The 26,637-nt window shown below is 38.7% G+C and overlaps 1 protein-coding gene across 2 annotated transcripts in view; it reads right to left on the bottom strand.

The window, feature by feature from the left end:
* Window positions 1-26,637, bottom strand: part of Tmem161b (transmembrane protein 161B) — an 81,285-nt gene that overhangs the window by 36,667 nt on the left and 17,981 nt on the right. For both annotated transcript variants that reach the window (XM_032899082.1, XM_032899083.1), the window contains exon 2: window positions 10,690-10,793. In XM_032899082.1, coding sequence (XP_032754973.1) covers window positions 10,690-10,793 — 104 coding nt within the window. The remainder of the gene's footprint in view (window positions 1-10,689; window positions 10,794-26,637) is intronic.

Here is a 26,637-nt window from a genome sequence, read left to right as displayed (position 1 = left end):
GAGTCATGACTCAGTATCTGATATAAAAAAAAGGTTAACACTCTAAGATGGCATTGGGATTCTGTTAATTTTTAAGCTTACATAATTTAGAAGGATAACTGAGACATTTATGGCTAAAATAATACAATGTTTGAAATTTGCACCAAAACACGTTGAGGTGAGTGTAGATGGAGCCAAGTACAGGAAAAACAAGTCTAGCTATTGCAATGAGTGCACAGGAATTCATAATAGTCTGTCTACTCTGAAAATCTCCACTAAGACATGGTATAGGCCTGAAACGTGCACAGGACTTGTGATTTCCTGCTTCCAAGGCTTGCAGGATGAGCCCAGAGCTCACCTCTCCAGATACCTTTTTAGTCATTCCCTATTTCAAAAGAGCACACCATCTTGAGTAAATGATAGTTTATTTCTAAGAAATTCTTTCAGTTTTTGATGCTTTTGCATATATTCTTCTGTCTATAAATATCTGTATTACAATTTATTTCCTGTTTCACAAGGCAGTATTCCAGTGATATAATATAGAATGTATCATCTGTTCACTACTCATTCTGGACAATGCTTCAAAGTCCATCCTGACAGTCACTTGTTATGCTAATGAAGTAACACTAGTAGACTCTGGCCATGGAAACCCCATACACATGATTGAAGCGCTGAAAGTTTCAGTCACTTAACCTCCAGTCACGGGAAAGAGACTAGAGTGCGAGTTCAATCAGTTTAAATCAATGATATAAAATCTATTGCATAAAATTCTACCTTTCAATGAAACTCCCGTAAAAACTTTGGATGTCAAAGCTTGTTGTAATCTTCCCGTTGGTTAACACCGGGATGAGCGCAGAAGGGAACCCTTCAAGGTGTTCTTATGTTGGCAGCAGTGGGGTGGCCACAAAGGACAAAGTCTATTTAGTAACACAGCACTGCTGTGGACACTCTGGACACTCAGCATGCATTCTAATGCTAGACACATCCAGAGGGCCAGGCAGGAAGCACACTGTAGCCTGCGGAAATCTCCAGTGAGCAGTGATAGCATCTACGGATGACTCTGTTGGCAAAAATGCAGCTTTCTCATGGGTTTTACATAAACAGTCTTAAGACAGAGGCCGGTGTCCCTGTGTCTGTCTACAGGCCTGTGCAGCAGCCTGCAGAGGTGACTAAGCCCTCGGATGAGTACCCTGAGGCCTTTGCCTGCAGTGTCTCATCTGCCTGTGACTCTTCCCATCTCCTAAACTCCAGGCCTTCCATGGCCCACCTTTTTCCTGGCATGAAACTTAGAGCTCACAGTTGAGCTCTGTCCAGGAACCCAGACAGAGTTCTGCTTTCCTGCCTCCTACAAACCCTAAACCCTGCCTTTACCCAAAGAAGGGAACCAAACTGCATTAATCCCTTCTGGCAGGCAGCTTTTGAACTGAGCATCCAAACTTTTATCATAGAAGTGTGTTATATGTTTCCCGCAATTTCAACCCATCTCCTAAATGCTTATAGGGTTACCTCTAAAAGGAGAATGTTGAGATGTCAGGAAAAGGCCTTTACCTTCTAGTCACAGAAATGAAATCTGTCTGCGCAAAGACAAACTGGTAAGAAGAGGGGAGCAATATTTTACTCCTTTAGTGAGTAACAGACCTTCCTTCCCAGAATCCCCATCCTCTGTACAGTTTCTCACAGAGCAGCTGCTCTCTTCTAAAATGCTGAGAAAATTGTAATTTTTCCCTTGTCTTCTTTCAATCTCTTTACAACATGCTGCACCTGACGCTCTGGGTCCCTGGCTCTTTGTCTAACAATTCCCACCCCCAGTTCTTAGCAGTGGCTTCCTGCTTCTGAGCCTCCATGCCTAACTTTAAGAGGCACTTTCTCCTCTCCAGCCTGGTATTCCAGGCAACTGCTGAGATCTCCTGTTTGCCTGCCCTGTAGTTTTTCTTTTAAGAAAAACTTAAAAGTTGATACAAAATTTTCTTATGAGTCTCTTCTTAAACTCTTTAATTAATGAGAATAAATACCCAAGAGGGGGATCTGCATGTGAGGACTCTAGTGGTCCTTCTCAAAGTTTTTGATAATATTCTGATCCCACATACAAAGGACACAGAAAATAATGTGCCTGCCTTTGCCCAGATCTTATCATATTTGCATCTTTGACAATATTATAAGGAAAGAAGTTTCCAGAAGTCTATGAATCCCTCTACATGCCATCTACAAGTCGGCTAGATGGAAACAGTAATCCTCTAATTTTCCTGAAGCTGACTTACTATTTTTCTATTTTTTGTATAATGCAAAGCTAGTATAGTTGCTGGCATATAGTAAGTGCTCAAAAAGGAACACTGAACCAAAATAGTTCAATTTCCCTCCTAGTTTACTGAATATAAATATACATATTTGTTTCTACACACATACACACACAACACACACACAACACAAAACACACACACACACACCAAAAAGTCTCTAATTACAATTAATATACACATATCACAACACACACACAACCAAAAAGTTTCTAATTAAAATTAATATACACACATCACAACACACACACACACCCAAAAAGTCTCTAATTACAATTAATACACACACACACACACACACACACACACACACACACACACACACACACCCCAAGTCTCTAATTACAATTAATAGGTGAGGAGGAACTTCCTGCAATTTCTATTCAAGTCCAGAACTTTGACTTACAGTTGACTCCTGTTATTCGCGGTAGTTATGTTCTATAAAGTCGCCGCGAAACACTGAATCATTGCTCCTAGGGGAAATACAGGGTTAGGTTCCTGCGAGCCTCTGGTCACAACAACTTTCATTAACTGATTGAGACGTAACCCTGCTATATGTGTTTCTGTTTTGACATGCTTTATATAAGACTGCTGATTCATTAACACTGGCTTCACAGCAAGCAGCACCTTCCCATGCCTGAATACAGCCCTTCTAATGTCTGCAATCATGAATACAGCATTTTCCCGTGTTCTGCTCAGTCCAGCAAAATTCCTATGAGATACATCACAGCTTTTGTATCCATAAGAGTATCAGGCAATGACTCTGCCTTATGTTTGGAGGCTATTTTATTTTATACTTTATTTGGTTTTTGTGACAGATCTCTCCATGTAGTAGTCCTGGCTGTCCTGGAACCTACTATATAGATACAGAACCTGCCTCTGCTTCCTGAAAGCTTGGATTAAAGGCGTGCACGGCGTGCCTGAAACTATCAACTAAAAGTCAAAGTAAAATAAAAGTGACCTCAATTGGAGAATTAAAATAAGTAAGCATGTCCTTGTTAGTCCCTAACTGGGAACATTCCTGAAGGTCCACATAAACTTTTCACTATTTGTGGAAGTCCATGGCTGACTAGTAAGGATCTACCTACATAGTGACTCTGCTGTTATGTGAGAAAATCTCAAATGTAGAATCCACAAATCATGGGGAATGTATGGTATTCAGAAGAACACCTAAGTAATAATTCCTTTAAAAGACTAAATTTAGTTTTTTGGCTTTGAAAAATAATATATGAATGAAAATCACAGAACTGATGAAGTATCTTAAGAACCTGTTATCTTCAAAGAACTTTTCCTTTTAAAATTGCTTCAAGGTGGTAGTGTGGGAAATGGTGTATGCAAGTGTATTATACACTTACACATACACGGAGTAGAGGCGGACAGAGCCCTGGTGCCCCCTCTCACACCTCACTCTTCTGCCCTACTCCTTGGAGGCAGGCGTCTCTCCTGGAACTTGCAGGGGCTCATACATGTGTGCATTTGTTTGTTGTTTGTTTTCTGTCAGTCAGGACAACAAGCTTCACAGATCCTCCTATCTCTGTCAACCGCAGTGACAGGAGCATTATTTGAGCACATTTGGTTCATTCTGTGGGTGCTCAGGATCCAATTCAGGTCCTCACAGCCGCACTGCAAGTATTTCTCAGTCACTGAGCCATCTCTCTAATCCCTAACTTATTTTTGTAAGTCCATTTTTCTAAATGAAATACATAGTATAGTTCTTATTAGATAATTTAAAATTATTTTCTTTAGTAATATTTTCACATCTAAACTACAATGATGTGGGAGCCAATGAAGAAGATGCATTTCTGGTCTACCTCCCAGTTATTCATCAGCTACGGTGATGATCTATGGAGAGTCCAATAAGATCCAAATACTCTGACATGGTTATACACGTGATTCAAAATCAAATCCAATAAAAGCCAAAAGTCTGCCCCCTTTGATGATTCTATTCCAGTCAGGGTAGAATTATTTTTCTAATGAAAAATAAATTGGAAGTTGTGATACCACATTAAAAAAAAAAAAAAACAAATGAATGTGAAAAATATGAGTCTTCACTTATTAGATATATTAAAAAATGAAGAAAACAAGAAAACTTCCCTGGAACAGGATTTTAACAGCATCCTAATGAGTAAGAAACTGAGAGAAGAACATTGAAACATCATGTCTGAGAGCACAAAAGCCTAAAAAATACGTAACTAAAAAGCCAATGGGCAAATAAGTTCAGCAGAAAATGCAGGGGGTAAACTCAGAAGCTAAGAAAGGATCAGAGCATGCGGAAGTCTACAAGTGACAGAACGGAGGATGGATCTTATATTAACTTAGGAGAGAGGCACTGCACTTACACTTTGAGACTTGTTTGATGCTCTGTAAACCTGTGGAAGGCCAGAAGAACTGGCAGGCAGATGCATTCTGGATAGTAAACCAACAGGCTAAACTCAGAAGGGTCCTTGCCTGATTCCTTTACTAACAGTCAGGACTCTGTACACAGTTCCATTCAACAACACATGGTTCCCATTTTCTCTACTTTGTCTCAAGAAAATAACTGCATGTTGCAGTGTGCTTTTCTAGCATGGCTCTAAGAAAGTACTTAAAGGAAGATCGTTCAGTATGCTAAGTAAAAAGCATAATGTAAATCTCTACACACACTATGGCATAACTAATGGACAAAACCAAGTAGAAAAGATTAGGAAGAAATATAATAAAATTGACACTGATTACCTGTAGGTCATCAGCATTTAATTAATCTGATACCATATATATATATATATATATATATATATATATATATATGTATCAGTTTGTCATCTTTATTTTTCATACTATAAAAGGCTCTCACTATGATTGAAACTCTTACATTTAAATGTATTAATTTCAATATATTTGCCAGCAGGTAACTTGGTTTGCTACTTACTCTGTGTTTTTGTTTTTGTTTTTTTTAACTTATGTTGAATTTATATTAGTAGTAATCTTCCAAATAATAAAGTTAAGCTGCTGTTGTACTTTACTAAATTCCTGAGTCAGGTTTACAGCAGTCATTCTCATATAAGTTACTTCCATAAAATATGTGAGCACGGTAACAATTCAGCAACACTGAAGAGGGAGTAGAGGAAACAACAAAATTACCAGTCTGGACTTCACATGCAGTTAAGAGCAGTGCCATTTACACCAATCCTCTTTAGAAAGTTTAAATGGAAATCTGAATATTAACAAGTACACAAAAGCAGTATTAAAAGAACAAGGTATAAAACTTTGACCATTTAATTATGAAAAAATTTACTGCACTGTATATAAGACGGGACATTGCTAGAAACAAAATGTTTGTGCCTCCCAAACTCTTCGGTTAAAATCTAGTAACCATTGTGAGAATATCTGGCTCTGGACTCTGGGAAAGAAAGGAGGTCATAACCATGGAGTCTCAGTGAATAGGCTCCACGCTCTTTCAGAACAGAGCTTTACTTACACTTTCTGCCATGTTGAGGATACAAAGAGTCAGCGAGCAAACTAGGAAACTAGGATCAGCCCATCCTGATCTCTGTCTGAGCTGTAGAACTGTGAGACAGGTTTTTGATTTTACAAGCCCCCAGTCTATGGTACTTCGTTATAGCAGCTCACACTGACAAAGGCAGAAACTGATCACAAGCTTAGTTTTCACTCTAAATGTCTACAGGTGGGGAGAAATAATCCTCTGCTATTTGTTGAGAAATTTCAAGGAACATTCTGGACCTGGAAGTTAGCTAAGGCAAAGAGAGCAAGGACTCTAACTTCCATAAAGGCAGAAGCTGAGATTTAGCTCTTTCCATTAGGGCTGAGGTCCTACCTACTGTGCATTTGAATAGTAGGTTTCTCCCATAAAAGGGAGCTTACAGATTGTTGACTCAGACAACATGCAACCGACAAGAAGCAAAAACGATGCTAACAACTGAATACTGAGATGCTACATCACCCTGCCCACGCAAAATGGAATGAAACAATATGGCAGTATATCTGATCAAACTATGAGAGAGAAAGAGAGAGGGATGAAGGGAGGGAAGGAGGGAGGGTGGGAGGGAAAGGGAGAGAGAAAGAGATGGGGGAGGAAGGGAGGAAAGGAGGGAGGGAGAGAAAGAAAGAGGTGGGGGAGAGAGAGAGAGAGAGAGAGAGAGAGAGAGAGAGAGAGAGAGAGAGAGAGAATGAATATGATAGTACAAGAGCATGCATGCCAGGGCACAAATGTAGCAAATTAGCTTTTTCCTCTACCATGAATTTGAGTAACTGAACTCAGGCCTTCACACCTGTGTGGCAAGCACTTTCCCCCCTCTGAGCCATCTCACAAACCCCTAAATACATTTCTGCTAAGAGATGTACGATTGAAGGAGGCAGAACCAAGTGAGAGATTAGAAAAAGAACATGTAAAGAGAAGGACTGCATGCATGAGACTCAGGCTGAGCAATGGGAAATCTGAAAGCAAGGTAAGGGAAAGAAGCATGGGTGTCAGACGCACGCTGTTCATGAAACCCACCACTCAGAGGTAGAAAGACTGTCACCTAACACTTACCTTTGCAAAAGAGGGGCCAAGCAAGCTTCAAAACAAGTCACTTTAATTTCAACAGTTTTACGTAGAGAAAGCTGCTCACTCTACGTAAAGAAAGCAACTTCTCAGAACTGTCCTTACGGTGAGAAACTGGGCGTCTTAAAGTCTCAGATTCTAGAGTTGTTTTCAAGGTCAGCAATAGAGCTCATAGGTTACTGGCCTAGAAATGCTACACACTACACAGCTTCGTATTAAAGGAGAAATTCCTTCACTGTAGTCTAGCAATCTTACAAAACAAAAACACTAACATTTCATATAAGTGAGGCCAAGTAAACCTGTAACCAAATGCTTAGGACCAGATGAGTTTTAGGGTTTAGATTCTGGAACACCACTAAGAACACAGTAAGTACGATCATATACTAGCTGCAACCATCTGCGTGTGAGTGTGTGATGTGTTTATATAAGGACACAGGACACATCCATGACATTCTCAGAAACAAAGCACTGCACGGACAGAGGAGAAAAAGACAACCCTACTTTACTCAAGTGCCAACAGGAATCTCAGTTCTACCCATGGTTAGAGATCACATTTACAATCCTGTTCACACAGGACAGTTCCAGGACAAGATGTAGAGTGCATGAGAAGCCATCAATGTAGCAAACTGGAGTTCACCCTATTCAGTGGTATGTACCATATAACCTTAGTCAGTATTTGAAATTGCAGACACATCAAACCCTATATATGCTGCTTTTATGCATATATACTTCTTGATAAAGTTTAATTTATAAATTAGGTACAATAAGAAAGTAGCAATGAGAAACAAGTAGAAAGACGATAGCAAGACACTATAATAAAAGTCGTTAATGTTGCCTCTCACAATCTCACGGTACTACTGACTTGTTTTGCGACAGAGTGAGGTAATACAATGCCTGGGTGATCAGATAATAGGAGGGGTATATGATATAAGCAACCTGATCTATGATGTAAATATAACTTGAATAAAGCACCGTGATATCACAAAAGTAAACCTCGTCCCTACCTGGGATTAACTGGTGGACAGGCAGGTCACGTGTAGTGTGAGCAATTAGGAACAGAGTGCAGTTTCCTTATGTTACTCAGAATGGTGTGCCATTTAACAAACTGTTTATTTCTGAAGCTTTTCCATTCAGCGTTTTCAGACTGTGATGGAATGCAGTGCAAAGCACCATCACAGCTTTAGGGGAACTACTGCACTAGACCATGACTTGGGCTTCGAAAGGAAGGTCTGGAAGTGGTTACTTCTCATCATATGGCCTGAGTACATTACTCACAACTTGTCCCTCGTGTAAAGTGGAACTGACACTACCTATTCCAACAGAAACACAACTACGCGCTAATCTTGGTATTTCCAAGTACAATAAAATCACCTCAGCTTCCCTTGACTTCAGCTGCTACTCGCCAAAAGGCCCAGCTTATGAATGCGGGAGTCTGACTTCTAGGCTTGATACCCCAGAATCTTTTGATTCATCGTCCACTCTTCACTTGCTAACCAGCACAGCATTTTAACAGTCAACTCCGAGGTCATAGAGAGAAAAGCCCACGAAATGCAGAACGAGTAGAATCTCTTTCACCACTTAAAAGATAACTAAATTCCTTCATCACCATTTTGTGAGGAGTCCACCTGAACAGCTGTCCAATCACACTGCTGCCTCAGTTGACCCCATTCCTGTCTGACAGAAGTAAAGCCATATTAACCAGGCACTGGAACTCCGGAGGTTACAACATGTCCCAATATATCTCTTTCCTGCTTCACTCAGAATATCCAAATGGTGTATTGGGTTTTTAAAAATTTGTCAGTATACTTTATATGAATACGAAGACTTTACAGGGTTTTTTTTTTTCCTTTTTAAATAACAACAATAAAAAACCCACTACTTTCAAAAACGGTAGTATCTACTCATGTGAATGGTCTTACTAAACCGTTCTATTAACATAGAATTCCCAAGCCATCATATAATAGTTTTCAATTGCTCAAATGGCTTCAAATAAAAACTATCATTTATGACCAATCGTACATAAGCCACTAAGATGGTATCAATTTTAAACACAGTATGATTTCATATCACTGAAGGTTGACAGTAGAGTAATTAATCCTAAATGCTATAAATCAATGACCTTATTCTATTGAGTTAGTTCACAGTCCTGAGAATTGGCTTATGTTGACTTCAAATGATGTCAGCATAAAACTTTAAAAAGGTTGGTAATTTTAAAACACAAGACAAAACAGTAAGAACAGGAAATAAGAATAGAAAAGTAACCTTTCTCTAATATATGGCTTTTTAACAGAACTTCATTTAGCATTAAAGGAAGCCTTAATCAATACAAATTGTTTACAAGAATAAGTTACAAACACAAGAAAATCAACTTCATGTTTCATTTTAAAGACTGAGTATCATTTAAATTATTTACATAGTCTTATGACACATCTTATAAGAGATCAAACTTCCATAGAATGTAGCTCAGTAAGAACTCTTACCTCTTAACATATACATTACAAACCCTGGGTTCAACTGAAAAGCTTATAACATATTACTTTGAGATTAACAAGTTTATTTTATAATTTAAGATTTTATATGTTTATTTCTAAGTCATTTACTTAAGCCTAATGATAATTGGCCCAGCTGATATTTTATTCTTTCATAATCTACTGAATGGAAATTAAGTTACAAGATTATGGAAGGTAGATTAAACCTACATAAAATTCCAGTCACAAGACAATTTTATCAAAAATGTCCATCACTCTTTATTCATTTAAAATACACTTGAACAGTTTATTTCAGTACATAATAAGTACACATGCAAATATGCAGTATTAAAAACTTTAAAGTTTGAATATTTTCCTATATTTGACTATCACAAAGAAAAAAGTATAAAACATAGCAAACACGAATAAAACAGCAAATAAAGGTGAAGGAAACTTAAATTCTGTAAAGATAATAGCTTAAAGTAAAGGCTTACTTGTCTTGCTGTACAAAAAAATTATTAGTAAGAGAGCCACTCATGGTGTTGAAACTTCAAAGATCTAAACAAAAACAGTAGCCAGCATTTGATCAGCTACTCAAGTAGCTATTTATCACTGACATTTCCTAACTACACAGGATTGCTCACAGCTTGTATTTTTGTATACAGACTTCTCTATAACTTTATCATCTAACTTCTTTTTTTCTGATTTTATTATATTACGAGAATCCTAGCATGTCAACCTAAGTCTTTTTTAGAAGCAAAGAAGATAAATAGTATTATGCTTACAGTACAATACATTAAATAATACAATATAATTCCCCTCCCTCCTCACTGAATTGAGATTAAAATTATCTGCAATAAAACAAAGAGTATCTGGTTCTTATACTAATTTTTAAGTTAAATCATTAAAAGCATGGCATTTATTCTAATTTATTTCCAACATTTAAGCACTTGCTTCAAACTTTTCGCCCTCTTGCTGACCAGCTTTTCAAGGTAACTAGAAAGGTACTTCCTATTTTCAGTGGTCAGAGTAGACAGAAGGAAAAGAAAGAATGGAACTCGGAACTGAATTTTATCTCTTGTCCTAAGCCTTTGTGCTACACAGTTAAACCACCATGTCAAGAGAGCAAGACTTTCTCCTAACATTCACACTGTTATTTTACAATCAGACTGAAATTAGTACATGGAGGAAGTTCCTCAGCCTTCTATGCGGGAGCCTCCAGGCTTGTCCAGGAGAGCTGGTGTATGCTCACAATCCTAGTACTTTTAAGGCAGAAAGAGAAAGACAGGGAACTGAAGGAACCTTAACTACATAGTGAAGTCTAGGCCAGCCTGGGCTATAGAAAAGCTTGTCTCAAACCAAACAAAAAAATGTGCCCATTGCAATCAGCCTATCCCTTCCTTACCTGCCATTACAGAGTAGCCATCGAGCAAGAGAATAGTGAGGTATAATCTTCTGCATGACACTGGCCATCACCATGGTAACAACCAGCTGTATACCTATCACACCCTGTATGAAAAAAGAAACAAATTTAACAATAAATTATTAATGTTTGGGGACCCTGTTGGAAAACTCTCTATACATTTTGAAAATTAGTTTTAAGAAAACTGGTTTTAATATTAAAATATCTTGTTCCTGTAGTATTTAGGTATTAAGAACAAATACTTAGTTTAAACTACAGTATGGGGTGTCACTTCCATAATTCTCTTCAAATTACCAAAGTATCACATGCATGTGAATACGTGTAAAATAGACCAAACATTCAAAATTTATTCCCAAGAATAGTCCATATAAATTAAGGATATCTGGTCAATTTTGGAAAAAGTTCTATGAGGTGCTAAGTAGACTGTTGATTTTGTTTGGGTGAAATGGTCTATAAATATCTGTTACGCTCATCTAGTTTTTAACATCACTTAGCTCTAGTGTTTCTATCTAGTGCTTGTCTGAATGGCCTGACTACAGGCAGGAGTGAGACAGTAAAATTTCCCACTATCAGCAGGTGAGGGTCAATATGTGATTTAAGCTTCGTAGTTTTTCTTTTATGAACTTGCGCATCCTTGTGTTTGGTGCATAGATAATACAAAGTTAAATGCGTTCTTGGTGGATTTTTCCTTTGATATGTATGTAGTGTCCTTCCCTATATTGACTGATTTTGAAGTTTATTTGTCAGATATTAAATAAACTATACCAGCTTGCTTCTTAGCAATTTGCTTGGAAGATCTTTTCTATCCCTTTAACAACCTAAGCCTGTTTCTTCAGGTGTGTTTCTTGGATGAGGCAGAAAGATGGTTCTTTCCTGTTCATTCTCTTAATCTATGCCTTTTTTAGTGGGGAATTGAAACCACTAATGTTGAGAGATATCAATGAGCATTGTTTGCTGATTCTTGTCTGTGTGTCCCTCTATTTGCTAGCCTGAGATTATTGCATTTTAACACACACACACACACACACACACACACACACACACACACACACACCCTCTCAAGATTCTTCATATATGTATTTATGGCTTCCAGTTTATTAACTTTTTAAAATGTGAGTCCTAGGTAACAAGTGGGTCTCCACATCTACATCTGTTTCTTGTAACTTTCCCTGGGCTCTTTTCCTTCTGTTTGTCTTGTCCTAATCCAATGTGTTAGTTTTTCTTTTCTTTTATTATATTTTATTTTACTATTTACTTAGAAGCCTACTTATTTTCCAATAAATGATAGAAAGGGAGTAGATCTGGATTGGAGGGGAGGTGAGGAGAAACTGTGAGGAGTAGATGGAAGGAAATCTGTAATCAGGATACATCCCGTGAGGGGGAAAATCTATTTCCAAGAAAAAAAAAAAACCAACAATAAATTTAAGAGTATGAAATATGGTGAAAGTACTAATTTCTTCATCATTGTCTAATTCATTTAAGAACAAAAACAGTAAACTTTAAAACTACCAGGCTGGGCATAGTGGCACATACCTTCAATGCCAGCCAGAGGCAAGAGGCCGCATAGTGAGACCCTGTCTCAGAACACACACAAAGAATAGTAGACGCAAAGCCAGGCCTGTAGTGAACGGTAAAGGAAACTGAGGCAGGAAGCCTGATTCAGAGTCAGAAGCCAAGGCACATCTCTAAAGAAACAGACGAAAAACAAAACAACACTAACAAAAAGCAACTCAAGCCAGCTCTTTAGTCCCTGACTGACTGCACAAAGTGAGAGAGTAAAGACCATTGACTGAAGAAGTGTGCAGGCAGAACAGGATTCCTCATCAACTCCTGATCTACTTAGCTGAGTGGCTCCCGCATACCATCCAAACAGTGGACCTTTGTTTCCATGGAGACAACAATCCAATCTACCTCACTGAACTGGGTAAGAGTAAGAACAAAGTGATTACTGTCATTAGAAGATAGAGAATTTCTCAAATAAGGAAGTTGAGAGGTGCTTCTTAAATAGGACTGCTTCTAAAAGGTCTATCAAATTTGGCTCAAGTCCACTTTTTTGGCACGTGTTTTACTGCCTTAAACTCGGGCAACTGGATACAAATAGGCATCTTTCATTTGGTTTTGCATTCATGGTTATATTACTGTACTTTACATTCTCCACTGTCTGACCTGTAGTTTGTAACTGAAGTTCGGTACTGCCTATACCCTGAATGTAATCACAAAAGACTCTTCAACAGCCTTGGCTTCTTTACAATTACAGAGTAAATGACAAAGAAGTTTTGAATTACTAGTTGTAGTAGCTGGGTGTTGTAGACAAAGTGAGCCTCACCCAACCTGGCCTTGAAAATGGTTCTAGCAGCCCAGAATCTCAAGGTCAGCCATACAGCCACTCACAGACACGCTGTCAATGTAACAGCACAGTCATTTCTATCCTGAACAGTAAAACCATATTTTAGTCACATTTAATAAAACTCACTGCCATAAAATGCTATTGCAGGAAAACTGATCTAAAAGTTATATATGATAAACTGGAGAAAGCTACCACTTCTCTTCTTTCAAAACACAAACTATACTGAGATACTGCTGTTAACAACTCTATCTACCGTTAAAAAGATGCAAACAGGGGCTGGGGATTTAGCTCAGTGGTAGAGCGCTTACCTAGGAAGCGCCAAGGCCCTGGGTTCGGTCCCCAGCTCCGGGGAGATGCAAACCATGTAATGTACAAATAATCCATCAAAAATCAGAAAAACAGATTTAATGATCCAGGTTCCAAAATAATGACATTATACCTTTGGTACCTAAAGGAGAAAAAACATTCTAGAGATAATGTTGAAAAAATTGAAAGACTGATCAAATATGAAGCCAAAGACAGACTTAAATAAACTCACCTTGAGAAAGGCAAAGGTGTTATATTCTCAGTATTTTACCTCATGTACAAATCAAAAGTCAAACTCGCATCTGTACAACTTACTATGTCACTTTCCCCTTCTGAAGTGAAGCTGAAAAAAGCTTTTGAAAGCCTCATCCACATGTTGTGCTAAGCACGTGTTATATAACAGGAACAGGAATTTCCTAAAGGAAATCAAGTCTTCCCCGGAAGGTGTCCCTGTGAGAGGACTACATACATGATGCTAAAAGCAAACATTACTTCTACCAGACAGCATGGATCTAGGGAAAGAGGTTCTTTTAAAATTATGTGAAAACAACTTCACTATAGTTTCTTCTTTCCACACACATATAGTAGGACACTGTCAAAATTGTAATTTTTGGAGAATTGTCTCATTAATTTACTATTTTACTAGTACTAACTTAGACCAAGTTCTACAGCATAAGCAACTGTAGTATTATCAGATTTGAACGTTTTCAAGTCTCTTAAATGTTCTGAATTTTTTAAAATTTCTTTAACAAGATACTTTTGAAGAAATGTAACTATTAGAAATGCAGTTTTTTAATTGTGAAAAAAAAAAGAAATGTAACTACGGAGTTAAGCAAATTTCACAACACAAAACTTTTAAACAGATGCACTGAAGCTTCAAAGACCGTCTTGGCTGAATCTCAAGCATGCCACCATGTAATCTTGATGGTTTTATTGGGGCCTTAAAATAATAACTCGGCCACACAGTTTCTATTTGGATTCACTCACTGCTTCTGTTCAAACCCCCTTGACAACTGAAACCAGGAAAGTTAACTTATGAAGCAGTTAGGACACAAGAAGCTCGTGAAATCTAAGGCCATGAAGAGCGAGGAATGGTTTAGAATGACTATTTCAACTTCTGTCAGTAATATTTTCTGAGCAGGTTAAAAAAAAATCTAACCAATGAAAATTAGGTAGTTCTCCAAGAAATCAAAAATGCCAAATACCCATACTTTCTTTTGCTTGACAACACTAGAAACAAAACTTCAATAGAGAAATACAAACAAACTGCAATTTTAAATTTCAAACTTTGAAACTTATGTCACCTTCAGTGAAGTTGACATTGTTGTTTCATTAAAGTAGGTCTCCTGCTGGCAAACAAACTGAAAGGAAACACACGCTATTTACTACTAGAAGGCATATTTGCATGCAAACTTGGGGCTCACATCCCCCTAAATAGTTTCAATTATCTTCTCCTGAGTAAGTTAGGTAACAAAAAGGAGAAAGGCTATTTATTACCCATTGACCTTCACCTTTTTTCCCTGTTTCTCAACAGTTTAAAATGTTCAGTGGCTAATAGCAAAATATGTTGAGGAAGATTTCTTAAACATGTGAAAATCGTTTTACTCCAAAAGAACAGAAAGCACACCATTTCAACCTAGAATAATACAAAACTTCAGAATTCATACTTCAGGTACTTAAACAAACCTTTTCTAGGCAATAGCAAAAGGAAACATCTTAAACGACCTAAATCATACAGCTACTTGGTTATAAACTTAAAAATAGAACCCAAGTACCTAATTTCAAATTTAATGATTCTTCTACTAAAGTCTATTGAGTTCACTAATTAACATGTACTCAGGAATAAGCCATTGCTTGGTGCTTTAGAAAAGCAGCAGCAAGGAAATGTCTATGGTCTTGACCTTGTGGCTATTCAAGTTATGAGAAGATGGGCATTCTACGACAATACAACAAAAGGGGAGAGAAGTTGAGAACAGAACTGTGAGAGGTCACTTTGGAAGGTCAATTCAAGAGGCCACAGTTTGGTCAATCAAACGTGCTAGCTGCTGTATAGGAAAGATGGGAGGTCCAAACCAATATCAAGAGGTGAAACTATCAGATTTAAAATTTAAACGTAAGGCTATAATATCAATGAAACATGGTAGGATATGGTGAGTAGTTAAGAAAAATTCTTCTGGAGACAAGAATGACTGCAGAAGAGCAAAGCAGCACTAACCCAGTGGCTCAAATTTGAGGAGAGGACCTGAATTTCAATTAGAAAACAGGGCGGCAGTGTCTCTTACCTCAGTGACAGGAACTATTTATTTATGTCTGTGTTTGTCACACAGTTATAGTTTAATAATTTCACACAATAACAAAGCACTATAAATCAATTATATCATAACAGAAATAAATCTACAAAGCAAAACTGTGCTGTCCTGCTGGTTACGGTGACACATGTCTGTAACGTCAGGAAACTGAAGCAGGAAGAGTACAAGTTTGAGGGTAGGCTTGGCTAGGAAAAGTTTGTATCCTGCCTGGGCTACACAGGTAACATATTTCAAAGCAAACAAAACTCCAAAACCTCTAATATACAGCTGATATCTGGCTAGCAGTGATCAGGGACTTAGCATAAAAGCCTGTTTTTATTGACAGTTACACCTCCAGCACTCAGGGCAATATCATTTAGAATAGTTTAGAATGTGACAACCGAATGAATGAAATCATAAAGAATCAGTGTTATCAAAATTTATAATCCAAGATTAACATACAAGGGAACATCAAGTAAGATAGCATTTGGGCATAAACTTGCACAGTATAAGGAAGTGCTATAGAAATTGAAAAACTGGATATATAAGTGTCATAGAAATGAGGAAACCTAAGATGGAAATTGAAATTTCACAGACAAAGGAAATTCCAGTCTAAATGACAAACATAAATGAGAGAGAGAGAGCGAGAGAGAGCGAGAGAGAGAGAGAGAGAGCGAGAGAGAGAGAGAGAGAGAGCGAGAGAGAGAGCGAGCGAGCGCACTCGAGCGAGCGGAAGCGAATGCGAGAGCTCCCAAATTTGAGATCACCAAGAATCCATGAAACACAGGAGTACTAGGTTGAAACTGAAACATTCCCTCAAAAGAACTCATCTCCAGGCTGCTAAGTGAGAGATAATATAATTGACCCAACATAACGAAGGCTCAAACTTACTGAGTGGACAATCCACTGATGGGGTCATAATTTGATGGCATTACTGGGGCGTGGTAGGAACTAAAAGGTGAGTGGGCACCGATGAGAGAAATGAAGTCCCTCGGGAGTACCTTTAAAAGGTACAATTTGTTCCTATCCCTTGCCCATGTGCCTTTCTGTCTTCTTTTCGAAATGACAAGTGCTCTCCTGCCTCTGCAAACTGTCAGAAACAAGGGAGCAGTTGTCATGGGCTGATAAAGCCTAATGCTTTTGTATTTAATCATGTCAGGTATTTTGTCATGGCAACAAAGCTTCTAATGTGGGACGTATTTAACTCATATTCTGTTTGATTAAAAATACCATTCTAGAAGTCTAAGTAGTCAGAAATAGGGCAAAGCGTACACAGAATTAGACACATTGGTATCTGTTTAATCAAGGAAAAGTTCTAGTACACTTTAAAAAGCACTTAAATCCAGGAGGCATGGACAGAGAGACAGAGCATTTCAGAAAAATCAAACTGAGTATGTCTGAGTGTAAAGGGTAACAACAGGAGAGTACAGCTGAGGAGGGCTCATGCTATGTTGAGAAGTTCCTTTTGGGGTGGAAAACAGAAAGAATCCCAAGAAGCAGCTGACAAGCCTCAGACGCTTCCCAAAAACACTTCAGTGCAGACTCAGCTTTTCAGAAAATACCTGTTTACTGATGTGGTAAGAGTAATCAATCTGCTTGTGACAGAGTAACAAAACTCAGGTTTGTAAAAGTGAATGGTATAACTTAACTTACAGGAAAATGGAAGCTAGCAAGAAGATAAAGCATTGAGTTTACTAAGGACCCATTCAATTACCGTCTTAATGTATAAGTTACACAAGTAATCAAACAGGCTGGTTGGTAAGTTTAGCACAGAAAACAACAAGTATCACTGAAGGACATTTCACTCAGGCAACGCTTAAGACTGATGAAAATTCACACGCAGTAGACCTTTGTAATATATAAAATACATTAAACCACAAATAGTTATGAATATGTTTTACTTGACTACTTAAAATATTTTCTTTAGACTTAAACTGATAACACAAACTTGTCTTCTCTTCATATAAAAAAAATCTCATGAAACATTACTTCTTTTGACACGTAAATACAACTGATATGGATATACTCTAGACTGCATAGACCAAAGAATAAAACCATATCTAAGTTCAATGTAAAAGGATATATTATTTCATAACATTGTATGTTGATTTCATGCAACTCTGAAATGTTAAATGTTAATCCTTCAAGACACCTACAAATAAAAGGTGGTAAATCTTAAAATAAACATCACTGTGCAGTGTTAAGCAACCCTCCAAGTTTAGGGAACAATTAAGTCTACAAAGGTGGTCTCAGAAAGCCTGGTTCAAGGAATGACATTTGATTCACTCAAGGGCCATTCCAGTCAAGTAGGCGAACAGTGGACCCATACCTTTCGTCCGTCCTCCAGATCCCTGGTCTCACCCTCAGCTCTGCAGCAGGAAACCCGCTGAGGTCTCCTTCTCTCTGACTCACACAGATCTTTTCACCAGACCTTCCTTCTCCCTATCATCCCGCTCTCCTAGCCTCCAACACCAGTAAGGAATTCACTGGGAACAGGACAGAGAGCTGAGAGCAGAAGGGCAAGGACACAGGTAAGCCAACTTCATCACTCCCTCCTTCCCCTCCAAATCCAAACCTGGAATCTCGTGCTCAACTTTGTAGCACAACATTCACGGCAGCTCTTCCTACTTCCAATCCTATGGATTCTAACAGATCTTCCCCTTCTAACTCCCCGCCCCCAACTGCTAACCCACCACAAGCGAGAAAAGCACACAGGATACCTGCAGGTCCACTCTTCTCTATCTGTTCCACAGATCCAATAGCCCGGCCTCATTTCGAGCTCTGCAAAGGAATGCCTGCTGAAGCTTGCTTTCTTTCCTCCTCTGCCTGCATCCCTTGTGGGTCTCACAGACCTTCCCCTTCTACCTTCCCTCTCCCCATTTGCTGCTTTAGCCTATCCCTCAATTCCAAGCAGGGACCTCCCTTCTCTAACCCATACCTAGTCTCATTCCCAGTACTATATCATGCCCTGTGGGGTGACCTCTCTTCACTGCCTGTCCCCCACCCCCATTCCCACTTTTTTCTTTTCTTTAATTGATATTTTATTTATTTATATTTCAAATGTTATCCCCTTTCCCAGTTTCTACTCCGGAAACCTCTATCCCATCCCCTCTTCCCCTGCTTCTATAAGGGTGCTACCCACCAACTCTGGTCCTCCCTACCCTGGCAGTCCCCTACACTGGGGCATCGAGCCTTCACAGGATCAAGGGCCTCTCCTCCCACTGATGTCCTACAAGGCTATCTTCTGCTACATATGCAGCTGGAGCCACGGGTCCCACCATGTGTTCTCTTTGGTTGGTGGTTTAGTCCCTGGGAGCTCTGGGGGCTCTGGTTGGTTGATATTATTGTTCTTCCTATGGTGTTGCAAAGCCCTTCAGTTCCTTCAGTCCTTTAACTCCACCACTGGGGACCTGTGCCCAGTGGTTGGCTTTGAGCATCCACCTCTGCTATTTGTCAGGTTCTAGGAGAACCTCTCAGGAGACAGCTATATCAGGTTCCTGTCAGCAAGCACTTCTTGGCATCTATAATAGTGTCTGGGTTTGGTGTCTGTCTATGGGATGGATCCCCAGGTGGGATAGTCTCTGGATGGCCTTTCCTTCAGTCTCTGCTCCATACTTTGTCTCTGTATTTCCTCCCTTGAGTATTTTGTTCCCCCTTCTAAGGACTGAAGCACCCACACTTCAGTCTTCCTTCTTCTTGAGCTTCATGTAGTCTGTGGATTGTTATCTTGCATATTCTGAGCTTTTGGGCTAATAGCCACTTATCAGTGAGTGCATACCATGTGTGTTCTTTTGTGACTAGGTTATCTCAGGTTGATATTTTCTACTTCCATCCATTTGCCTAAGAATTTCATGAAATCATTGCTTTTGGTAGCTGAGTAGTATTCCATTGTGTAGATGTATCACATTTTCTATATCCATTCCTCTGTTGAAGGACAACTGGTTGTTTACAGGTTCTGTCTATTATAAGTAAGGCTGCTATGAACAGAGTGGAGCATGTGTCTTTGTTGTATGTTGGAGCATCTTTTGGGTATATGCCCAGGAGTAGTCTAGCTGGGTCCTCAGGTAGTACTCCAGCATCTGCTGTCACCTGAGTTTTTGATCTTAGCCATTCTGACTGGGATGAAGTGGTATTCCAAGTAGACGAAATAAGCAGTATCTTTGAACACTGTGCTCTCCTCCCTCCTGTGGATCTCCTTACACCCTTAGCCTACCCTATTCCTATGTGTCAACCCCCAATACCCAGGTAACACCCAGGCATCACTCTCAAAAAGACAAATCCAGAAATCAGCACCTAGGCCTAAAATCAAACCAATTCCAGATGCCTAGACACCAGCAGAAAAACACAGTAACAACCAGGATAACACATCTCCACTAGAACCTGGTTATCCTATACCACAGCATGACCCAATATCCCAACATAGCTAAAGCACAAGAAAAGGAACTTAAAACCAACCATACGAAGATGACAGAAGTCTAAAGAGGTAACGACTAAATCCCATACAGAAATGAGGAAAACTTAAGCAGTGTGATGATATGAAGAAAACTGTTTAAGAATATAGAAATAGAATTTAAAAAAAAAACCTACAAATGGAAGGAAGGCAAGATATGAAAAATGTAGTAATTCCAACAGGAACTACAGACGCAAGCTTCATGAACAGACTATCAGAGACAGAAGAGAGAATCTCAGATGTTGTAGCTATGATAGAAGAAATGGATACATCGGTCAAAGAAAATCTCAATTCCAAAAAAGTCCCAAAACAAAACATACAGGAAATCTGCAACACTATGAAAAGATCAAACCTAAGAATAATAGGAATAGAGAAAGGAGAAGAAAGGTCCAGAAAATGTTTATCACAAAATTCTCCTAACCTAAAGCAGATGTCTAGTAGAGATACAAGAAGCATAGACTACCAAATAGATTGAACCAGATAAGAAAGTCACCTTGAGGCAGGGCATGTAACACATGCCTTTCATATCAGGATTGAGGTAAAGGAAGGCAGACCTCTGAGATTTCAAGGTCAGCCTGATCTACAAAACAAATACCAGGACTGTTACACAGAGAAACTGTGTCTCGGGTGTAGGGGGTAGTCTCCTCGCCACATAATAATCAAACATACCACAAGAATATTAAAAACTGCAAGGGGAAAAAAGCAAGTAACATATAAAGGAAGACCAATTAGAAAAGAGACTCTAAAAGCCAGAAAGTCCTAGACATATATGCTGTAGTGATCACAGATGCCCACCCAAACTATTATACCCAGCAAAATTTTCAATCACCGTAGAAGGAAAAATAGAATATTCCATGATAAAGCCAAATTAAAATACTATCTACCTACAAATCTACTCCTACAGAGAGTGCTAGAAGGTAAACTCCAAATTAAGGTAAACTATACCCATGAAAACACAGGGAATAAACACCAGCAAAATCAGAAGAGAAGCATGCACACACAGAAGCACAAGCATGCACAAAAATGGAAGCGCAGTCTCATGCGTGTGCACGCGCACGCGCGCGCGCACACACACACACACACACACACACACACACACACCCCACTACCACCACCATCACCAATAAAAGGAATCAAGAACCAAATATCATTGATATCTATCAACATCAATGGTCCTCAATCCCCCAGCAAAAAGACACAGACTAACAAAATGGAAGTGAAAACAGGATCCATCCTGCTATATCCAAGAAACACACTCAACATCAATGACAGTTACTACCTCAGGGTAAAGGGTTGGAAAAACTATTCTAAGCAAATGGACCCCAGAAGCAAGGTAAAATAGCTGTTTGAATATCTATCAAAACAAACTTCAAAACAAATCAAATCAGAAGATATAGAAAAGGACACTACATACTCATTAAAAGAAAAACCTACCAAAGAGACATTTAAATTCTCAGCATCTATGCCCCAAACACAAGGGTACTCAAGTTTGTAAAAGAAACACTAGTACAGTTTAAATCACATATTGACCCTTAAACACTGATAGTGAGAAACTTCGGTACCCCAGTCTCACTAATAGATAGGTCATCCAGACAAAAAGCTAAGAGACATTACCAATTGAATGACCTAATAAATATCTACAGAACATTTCACCCAAACACAAAAGCATATACCTTCTCAGTACCTTCTGGAACTTCCTCCAAAGTCGACTACATTTCTAGGCATAAAACAGGTCTCAACAGACTCAAGGAAAGTGAACTAACTCTCTGAATGCTATCAGAACACCACAGATTAAAGCTGGGTATCAACAAGAAGCAACACTAAGCATACAAACTCACAGAAACTGAACAACTCTACTGAGTGAAAAATTAGGTCCAGAATTCAATGAAAGTAAATACAGAGCGCATCTGGACTTATAGGACATAATGAATGCAGTTCTAAGAGGTAGGAATAAAGCAATAAGCACCTACATTTAAAAACAAAGAAACAAACAAACAAACAAAAAAAAACCAAAAATTTAAAAAAAATTGTAAAAAACAAAACAAAAACAAAAAAACCTAAAGAAATCTCATACAAGCAATTTAATAGCACACCTGAAAGCTCTAAAACAAAAAGAAATCACACCCAAAAGTAGTAGATGGCAAGGAATGAACTCGGGGCTGCAATCAATAAAACAGAAACAATGAGAATAATAATAATAATAATAATAATAATAATAATAATAATAATAAATCAATGAAACAGTTTATTCTTTGAGAAAAAATAAAATCAACAAGCCTTTATCCAAAATAACTAAAAGGCAGAGAGAGACTATCCAAATTAACAAAGTCAGAAATGAAAGGGGGAATAGCAAGACACCAAGGAAAGCCAGGCAATCGTAGGACATCCCTAAATAACGGCACTCCATCAAATTAGAAAATCCAAAAGGAAATGGATAATTTTCTCGATAACCACTTACCAAAGTTAAACAAGACTAGATAAGCAATTGAAAAGATCTATAACCCCTATTAAAATAGAAGCAGTCATTAAAAGTCTCCCAAGCAACAAACAAACAAACAGCACAGGGCCAGACGGTTTAGCACAGAACTCTACCAGCCTTTAAAAAAAATAAAAGACTTAACACCAATATTCCTCAAATTACTCTACAAAATAGACAAAAAATACACTGCCCATTCACTTTAGGAGACCGAAGTCATGAAAACTACATAAAGACAAAGGAAGAGAATTATATTCCCTTATGAGCATAGTTGTAGAAATTAAAAAATAAAAAATAACCTTGCAAACTGAATTCAAAGACACATCAAAATGACCATCTACCATTACCATGAAGACTTTATCTGAGAGATTCAGGAATGGTTCAATGTATGAAAATCAATAAATGTAATCCACAACATGAACAAATTGAAAGAACAAACAAACAAACAAAAACAACAACAACAACAACAACAACAACAAAAACCACCATCTAATTAGTACAAAATACATCATGATAAATGTCCTGAGACTAGGGATATAAAGGACATACCTAAATATAAAAGGGAATTTACAGCAAGCCCATAACCAATATCAAATTAGAAATGCAAAACAACTCCACTAAAATAAGGAACAAGACAGGGCTGCCCACTCTCTCCATAATCATTCAATACAGAACGTCAAGCCTTAGCTAGAGCAGTAAGACAGCTGTGAAGATGGAGGGGATCCAGGTTCCAAAGAAAGAAGTCAAAGGAGATGACTTTATTTGGAGATGATATGACAATGCACACAAGTGACCCTAAAACTCCACCAGGGAGCTCTGATATCTACCTTCAGCAAAGCAGCAAGATACAAGAGTAACTAAAAATCAGTGGTCCTCCTATGTACCAATGACAAAGGGGCTGTGAAAGACATCAGGGAAGCAACACTTTCACCATTCCCGACTTCAAGTTGTACTACACAATTATGGTAATAGAAACCTGCATGAAAAGGCAAAGGACAGTCAATTGAATGAAGCAGCAACCCAGAGAATCAGAGAAAATATTTTTACTAATTCCGCATCTGATAGAATAATATCCAAATCATATGAAGAATTCAAACTAGATATCAAGAAATCAAATAACACAATTTAAAACTGGGGTCCAGATCTAAACAGAGAATTCTCAAAAGTGGAAAATCAAATGGCTGAGAAGCATTTAAAGGAATGTTCAAAATCCTTAGCCATCAGGGAAATGCAAATCAATACTATTTTGAGATTCTATCTTATACCTGTCAGGATGGCCAAGATTAATAACACAAGCGACATCTCATGCTGGCAAGGATGTAGAACAAGGCTAACACACATCCATTGCTGATGAGAATGCAAACGTGTACAGCCTCTATGGAAATCAATATGGTGTTTCCTAAGAAAGTTGGGAATCAATCTACCTCAAGACTCAGCCATACTACTCTAGGGCATATGCCCAAAGGAAGCTTCATCCTACCATAAGGACCCTTGCTAAACCATGTTCATTACTGTTCTGTTAATAATAAATAGAAATTGGAAACAACCTAGGTGTTCCCTAGAATAAGAATGGAATATACTTAGCTGCTAAAAAAAAATAAAAATTAAATTAAAAAAATAAAAAGAAATTGAAATCATGAAATTTATAGGCAAATGGATGGAAGTAGAAAAAAATCATCCTGAATAAGGCAACCTAGATGCAGAAATGTAAATGTGGTGTATATTTACTTATAGTGGTTATTAGCCAGTGAGTAAACACCCAAGACTGATGATACACCTCCATCCGTATCCAGAGAGGCTAAGCATAGAGGGGACTATGCATCTCCTGAGAGAAGAAAGAGATGTTATGGGTGGACTGAGGTGGGGCAGGATACAAATGGCAGGGTCAGGAAGAGGGGGAAGGGAGACAGGGTTGAGGATGGGAACGTAGAGACAGGTAGAATCTAGAATCGAGGCGCATTTGAAGTATAGTATAGTATGGAAACCTCCTGCAGGGGAAGCTCCCTGACATGTGATGGTGATCCTACCGAGGCCTCTGAATAATGGAACGGAATGAGTGCAAACTGGCCATCTCATCACTAAAGGACTCTTCCAGGACTGGGACTAGGTGTCATTCAAATGAACGGTTGGCCAGCAGGGTATCAGAGACAACCCCAAACAATCCAGGGGTTGCTAAGACAATGGCTTCCTCTTTGCAAACTCTGCAGGGCCCCACTGCCAGGACAACTTCCACACAACTCAATGAACATGGAGAAGTCGAGGTGGAGCCGATGAGCACCTCACCCACATAGTTTAGTATCTTTCCTGTGGGAAGGTAATCTGCAGGCTCCCAAATGAGAAATGGAAACACTAACCCAGCCACAAAACCTGTGACCTATAATGCCTGCAAGATATGCTAGGGCAATGGTAGCAAAGAATTTATAGGAGTAGTCAACCAATGTCTGATTTGACTGAGGCCATATCCACACGATGGAACTCACACCCAGCACTGTTTGGATGACCATGAACCAGAGACTAGATAGTTCAGAGATGGAGAAAGCCAACACTACTGTTCTAAAGAAAAACTAGCAGTAAAATGACTACTAATGGTACTCTGCTCTACACATCGCCTTATGCATCAGAGAGGCTCCCTCCGGCAGCAGATCGAACAACTACACAGAGACCACAGGCAGGCCTTACAGAGAGAGACTTTAAAACCTGACTCGGAAAACTCTACAGAAGAACGGTAGAATGAACTTAGGGGAGAGGGAAGATATGGAAGACACCAGGACAACAGGGCACTCTGAATCACCGAGCAAGGCTCATGATCTCACAGAGAATGGAGCAGCAGGCACAAGGCCCACACGCCTGTTCCTCACATCACACAGCTTTATGTCTGTGAAGGAGTTGGTCTCTGATTCTGTGTCTGTTCTTGAGGCTTTTCCATTGTATCGTGTTTTGTTGGTATCTCCTAAAAGCCTGTTCTTTTCTAATCAGAGACAGAAAAGGAAGTGCATCTGGAGGGGAGGAAGGGAGAGTGCTTTGAAGAATAAAGGATGGGAAAACTATAATCAAGATACTATATGAGAACAATCTATTTTCAATAAACAATCAAAAATAGTTCAGACCAAAAACAAACAAAAAACACAAACAACCAGACACAGACAGACACACAAAGACACGTACAGTACATGTGTATAGCAAAAGAGGAAGATTCAATGTTATCATTTATGGGTCAGATTAGACCCAAGTCCTAAGAACAAAATGTATCTTTAGGCCTCTGTCCTATTGAGTGGGAGTATAAGTGTAGACTACATCAAATGTGAAAACTGTGGTCATCAAAGGTATTAACGAACCAGGTCAGGATAAAGCAGATAAATGGTGTCAAGATTCTAGAAAACTTTGCTACTACCACACAGTTATGTTGAAAAACCCCTTGGATTTTTTTTTTTCCTGAGTTTTCAAATTAGCTCCTAAGAATGAGAATGGGCAGAGGATATAAGCTATAAAAGGATGGAGGCCCTCCAAGTTATGAGAGTTTTCGTTAAGCAGCACGGAGGCATTGCACGGATGATTACCCAAGCGACTGCTAGTCTGCCCAAGTGACTGCAAGTTTAGGTACAGTATCAGAAAAATGAGTTATCAGGATTAGAACCTTTAAATGTTACGAGAATTAATAAACACAAGATGAAATAGCTTATCAATAGCCAAATAAAGCACCAGGCGACATTTGAGATGTCCTTGAAGAACAGCCATACAACCAACAGGACCACTGAAGGTGGGAAAGAAGTCATAAAATAAATACTAGGGCTAACATTAAAATCAATGTCATTCAAAGAAGGGTTAGAAAACTAAAGGGAAAACTCTGATAAAAATCACATAGGTAAATGACTAGCAGTCCTAAACTGAAGCTTTGAAGACAGGTGCTTTAAGAAGTCAAAGCATTAGAATGGTTGCTTTAATAGGTCAAGGGATTAAGAACAGTTTAGACTTAATCCAAAAGAGAAATCCTCTACATACTCCACACCTGGTAAAAGCAACATAAAACAGTCATGAGCGTCAAGAAGTCATTCTCATGAGCCAT

Source organism: Rattus rattus, chromosome 3 (genome assembly GCF_011064425.1).
Source record: "Rattus rattus isolate New Zealand chromosome 3, Rrattus_CSIRO_v1, whole genome shotgun sequence".
NCBI lineage: Eukaryota > Metazoa > Chordata > Mammalia > Rodentia > Muridae > Rattus > Rattus rattus.
Note: the sequence above shows the minus strand (reverse complement) of the source record. Positions and strands in the feature narration are given on the sequence as shown.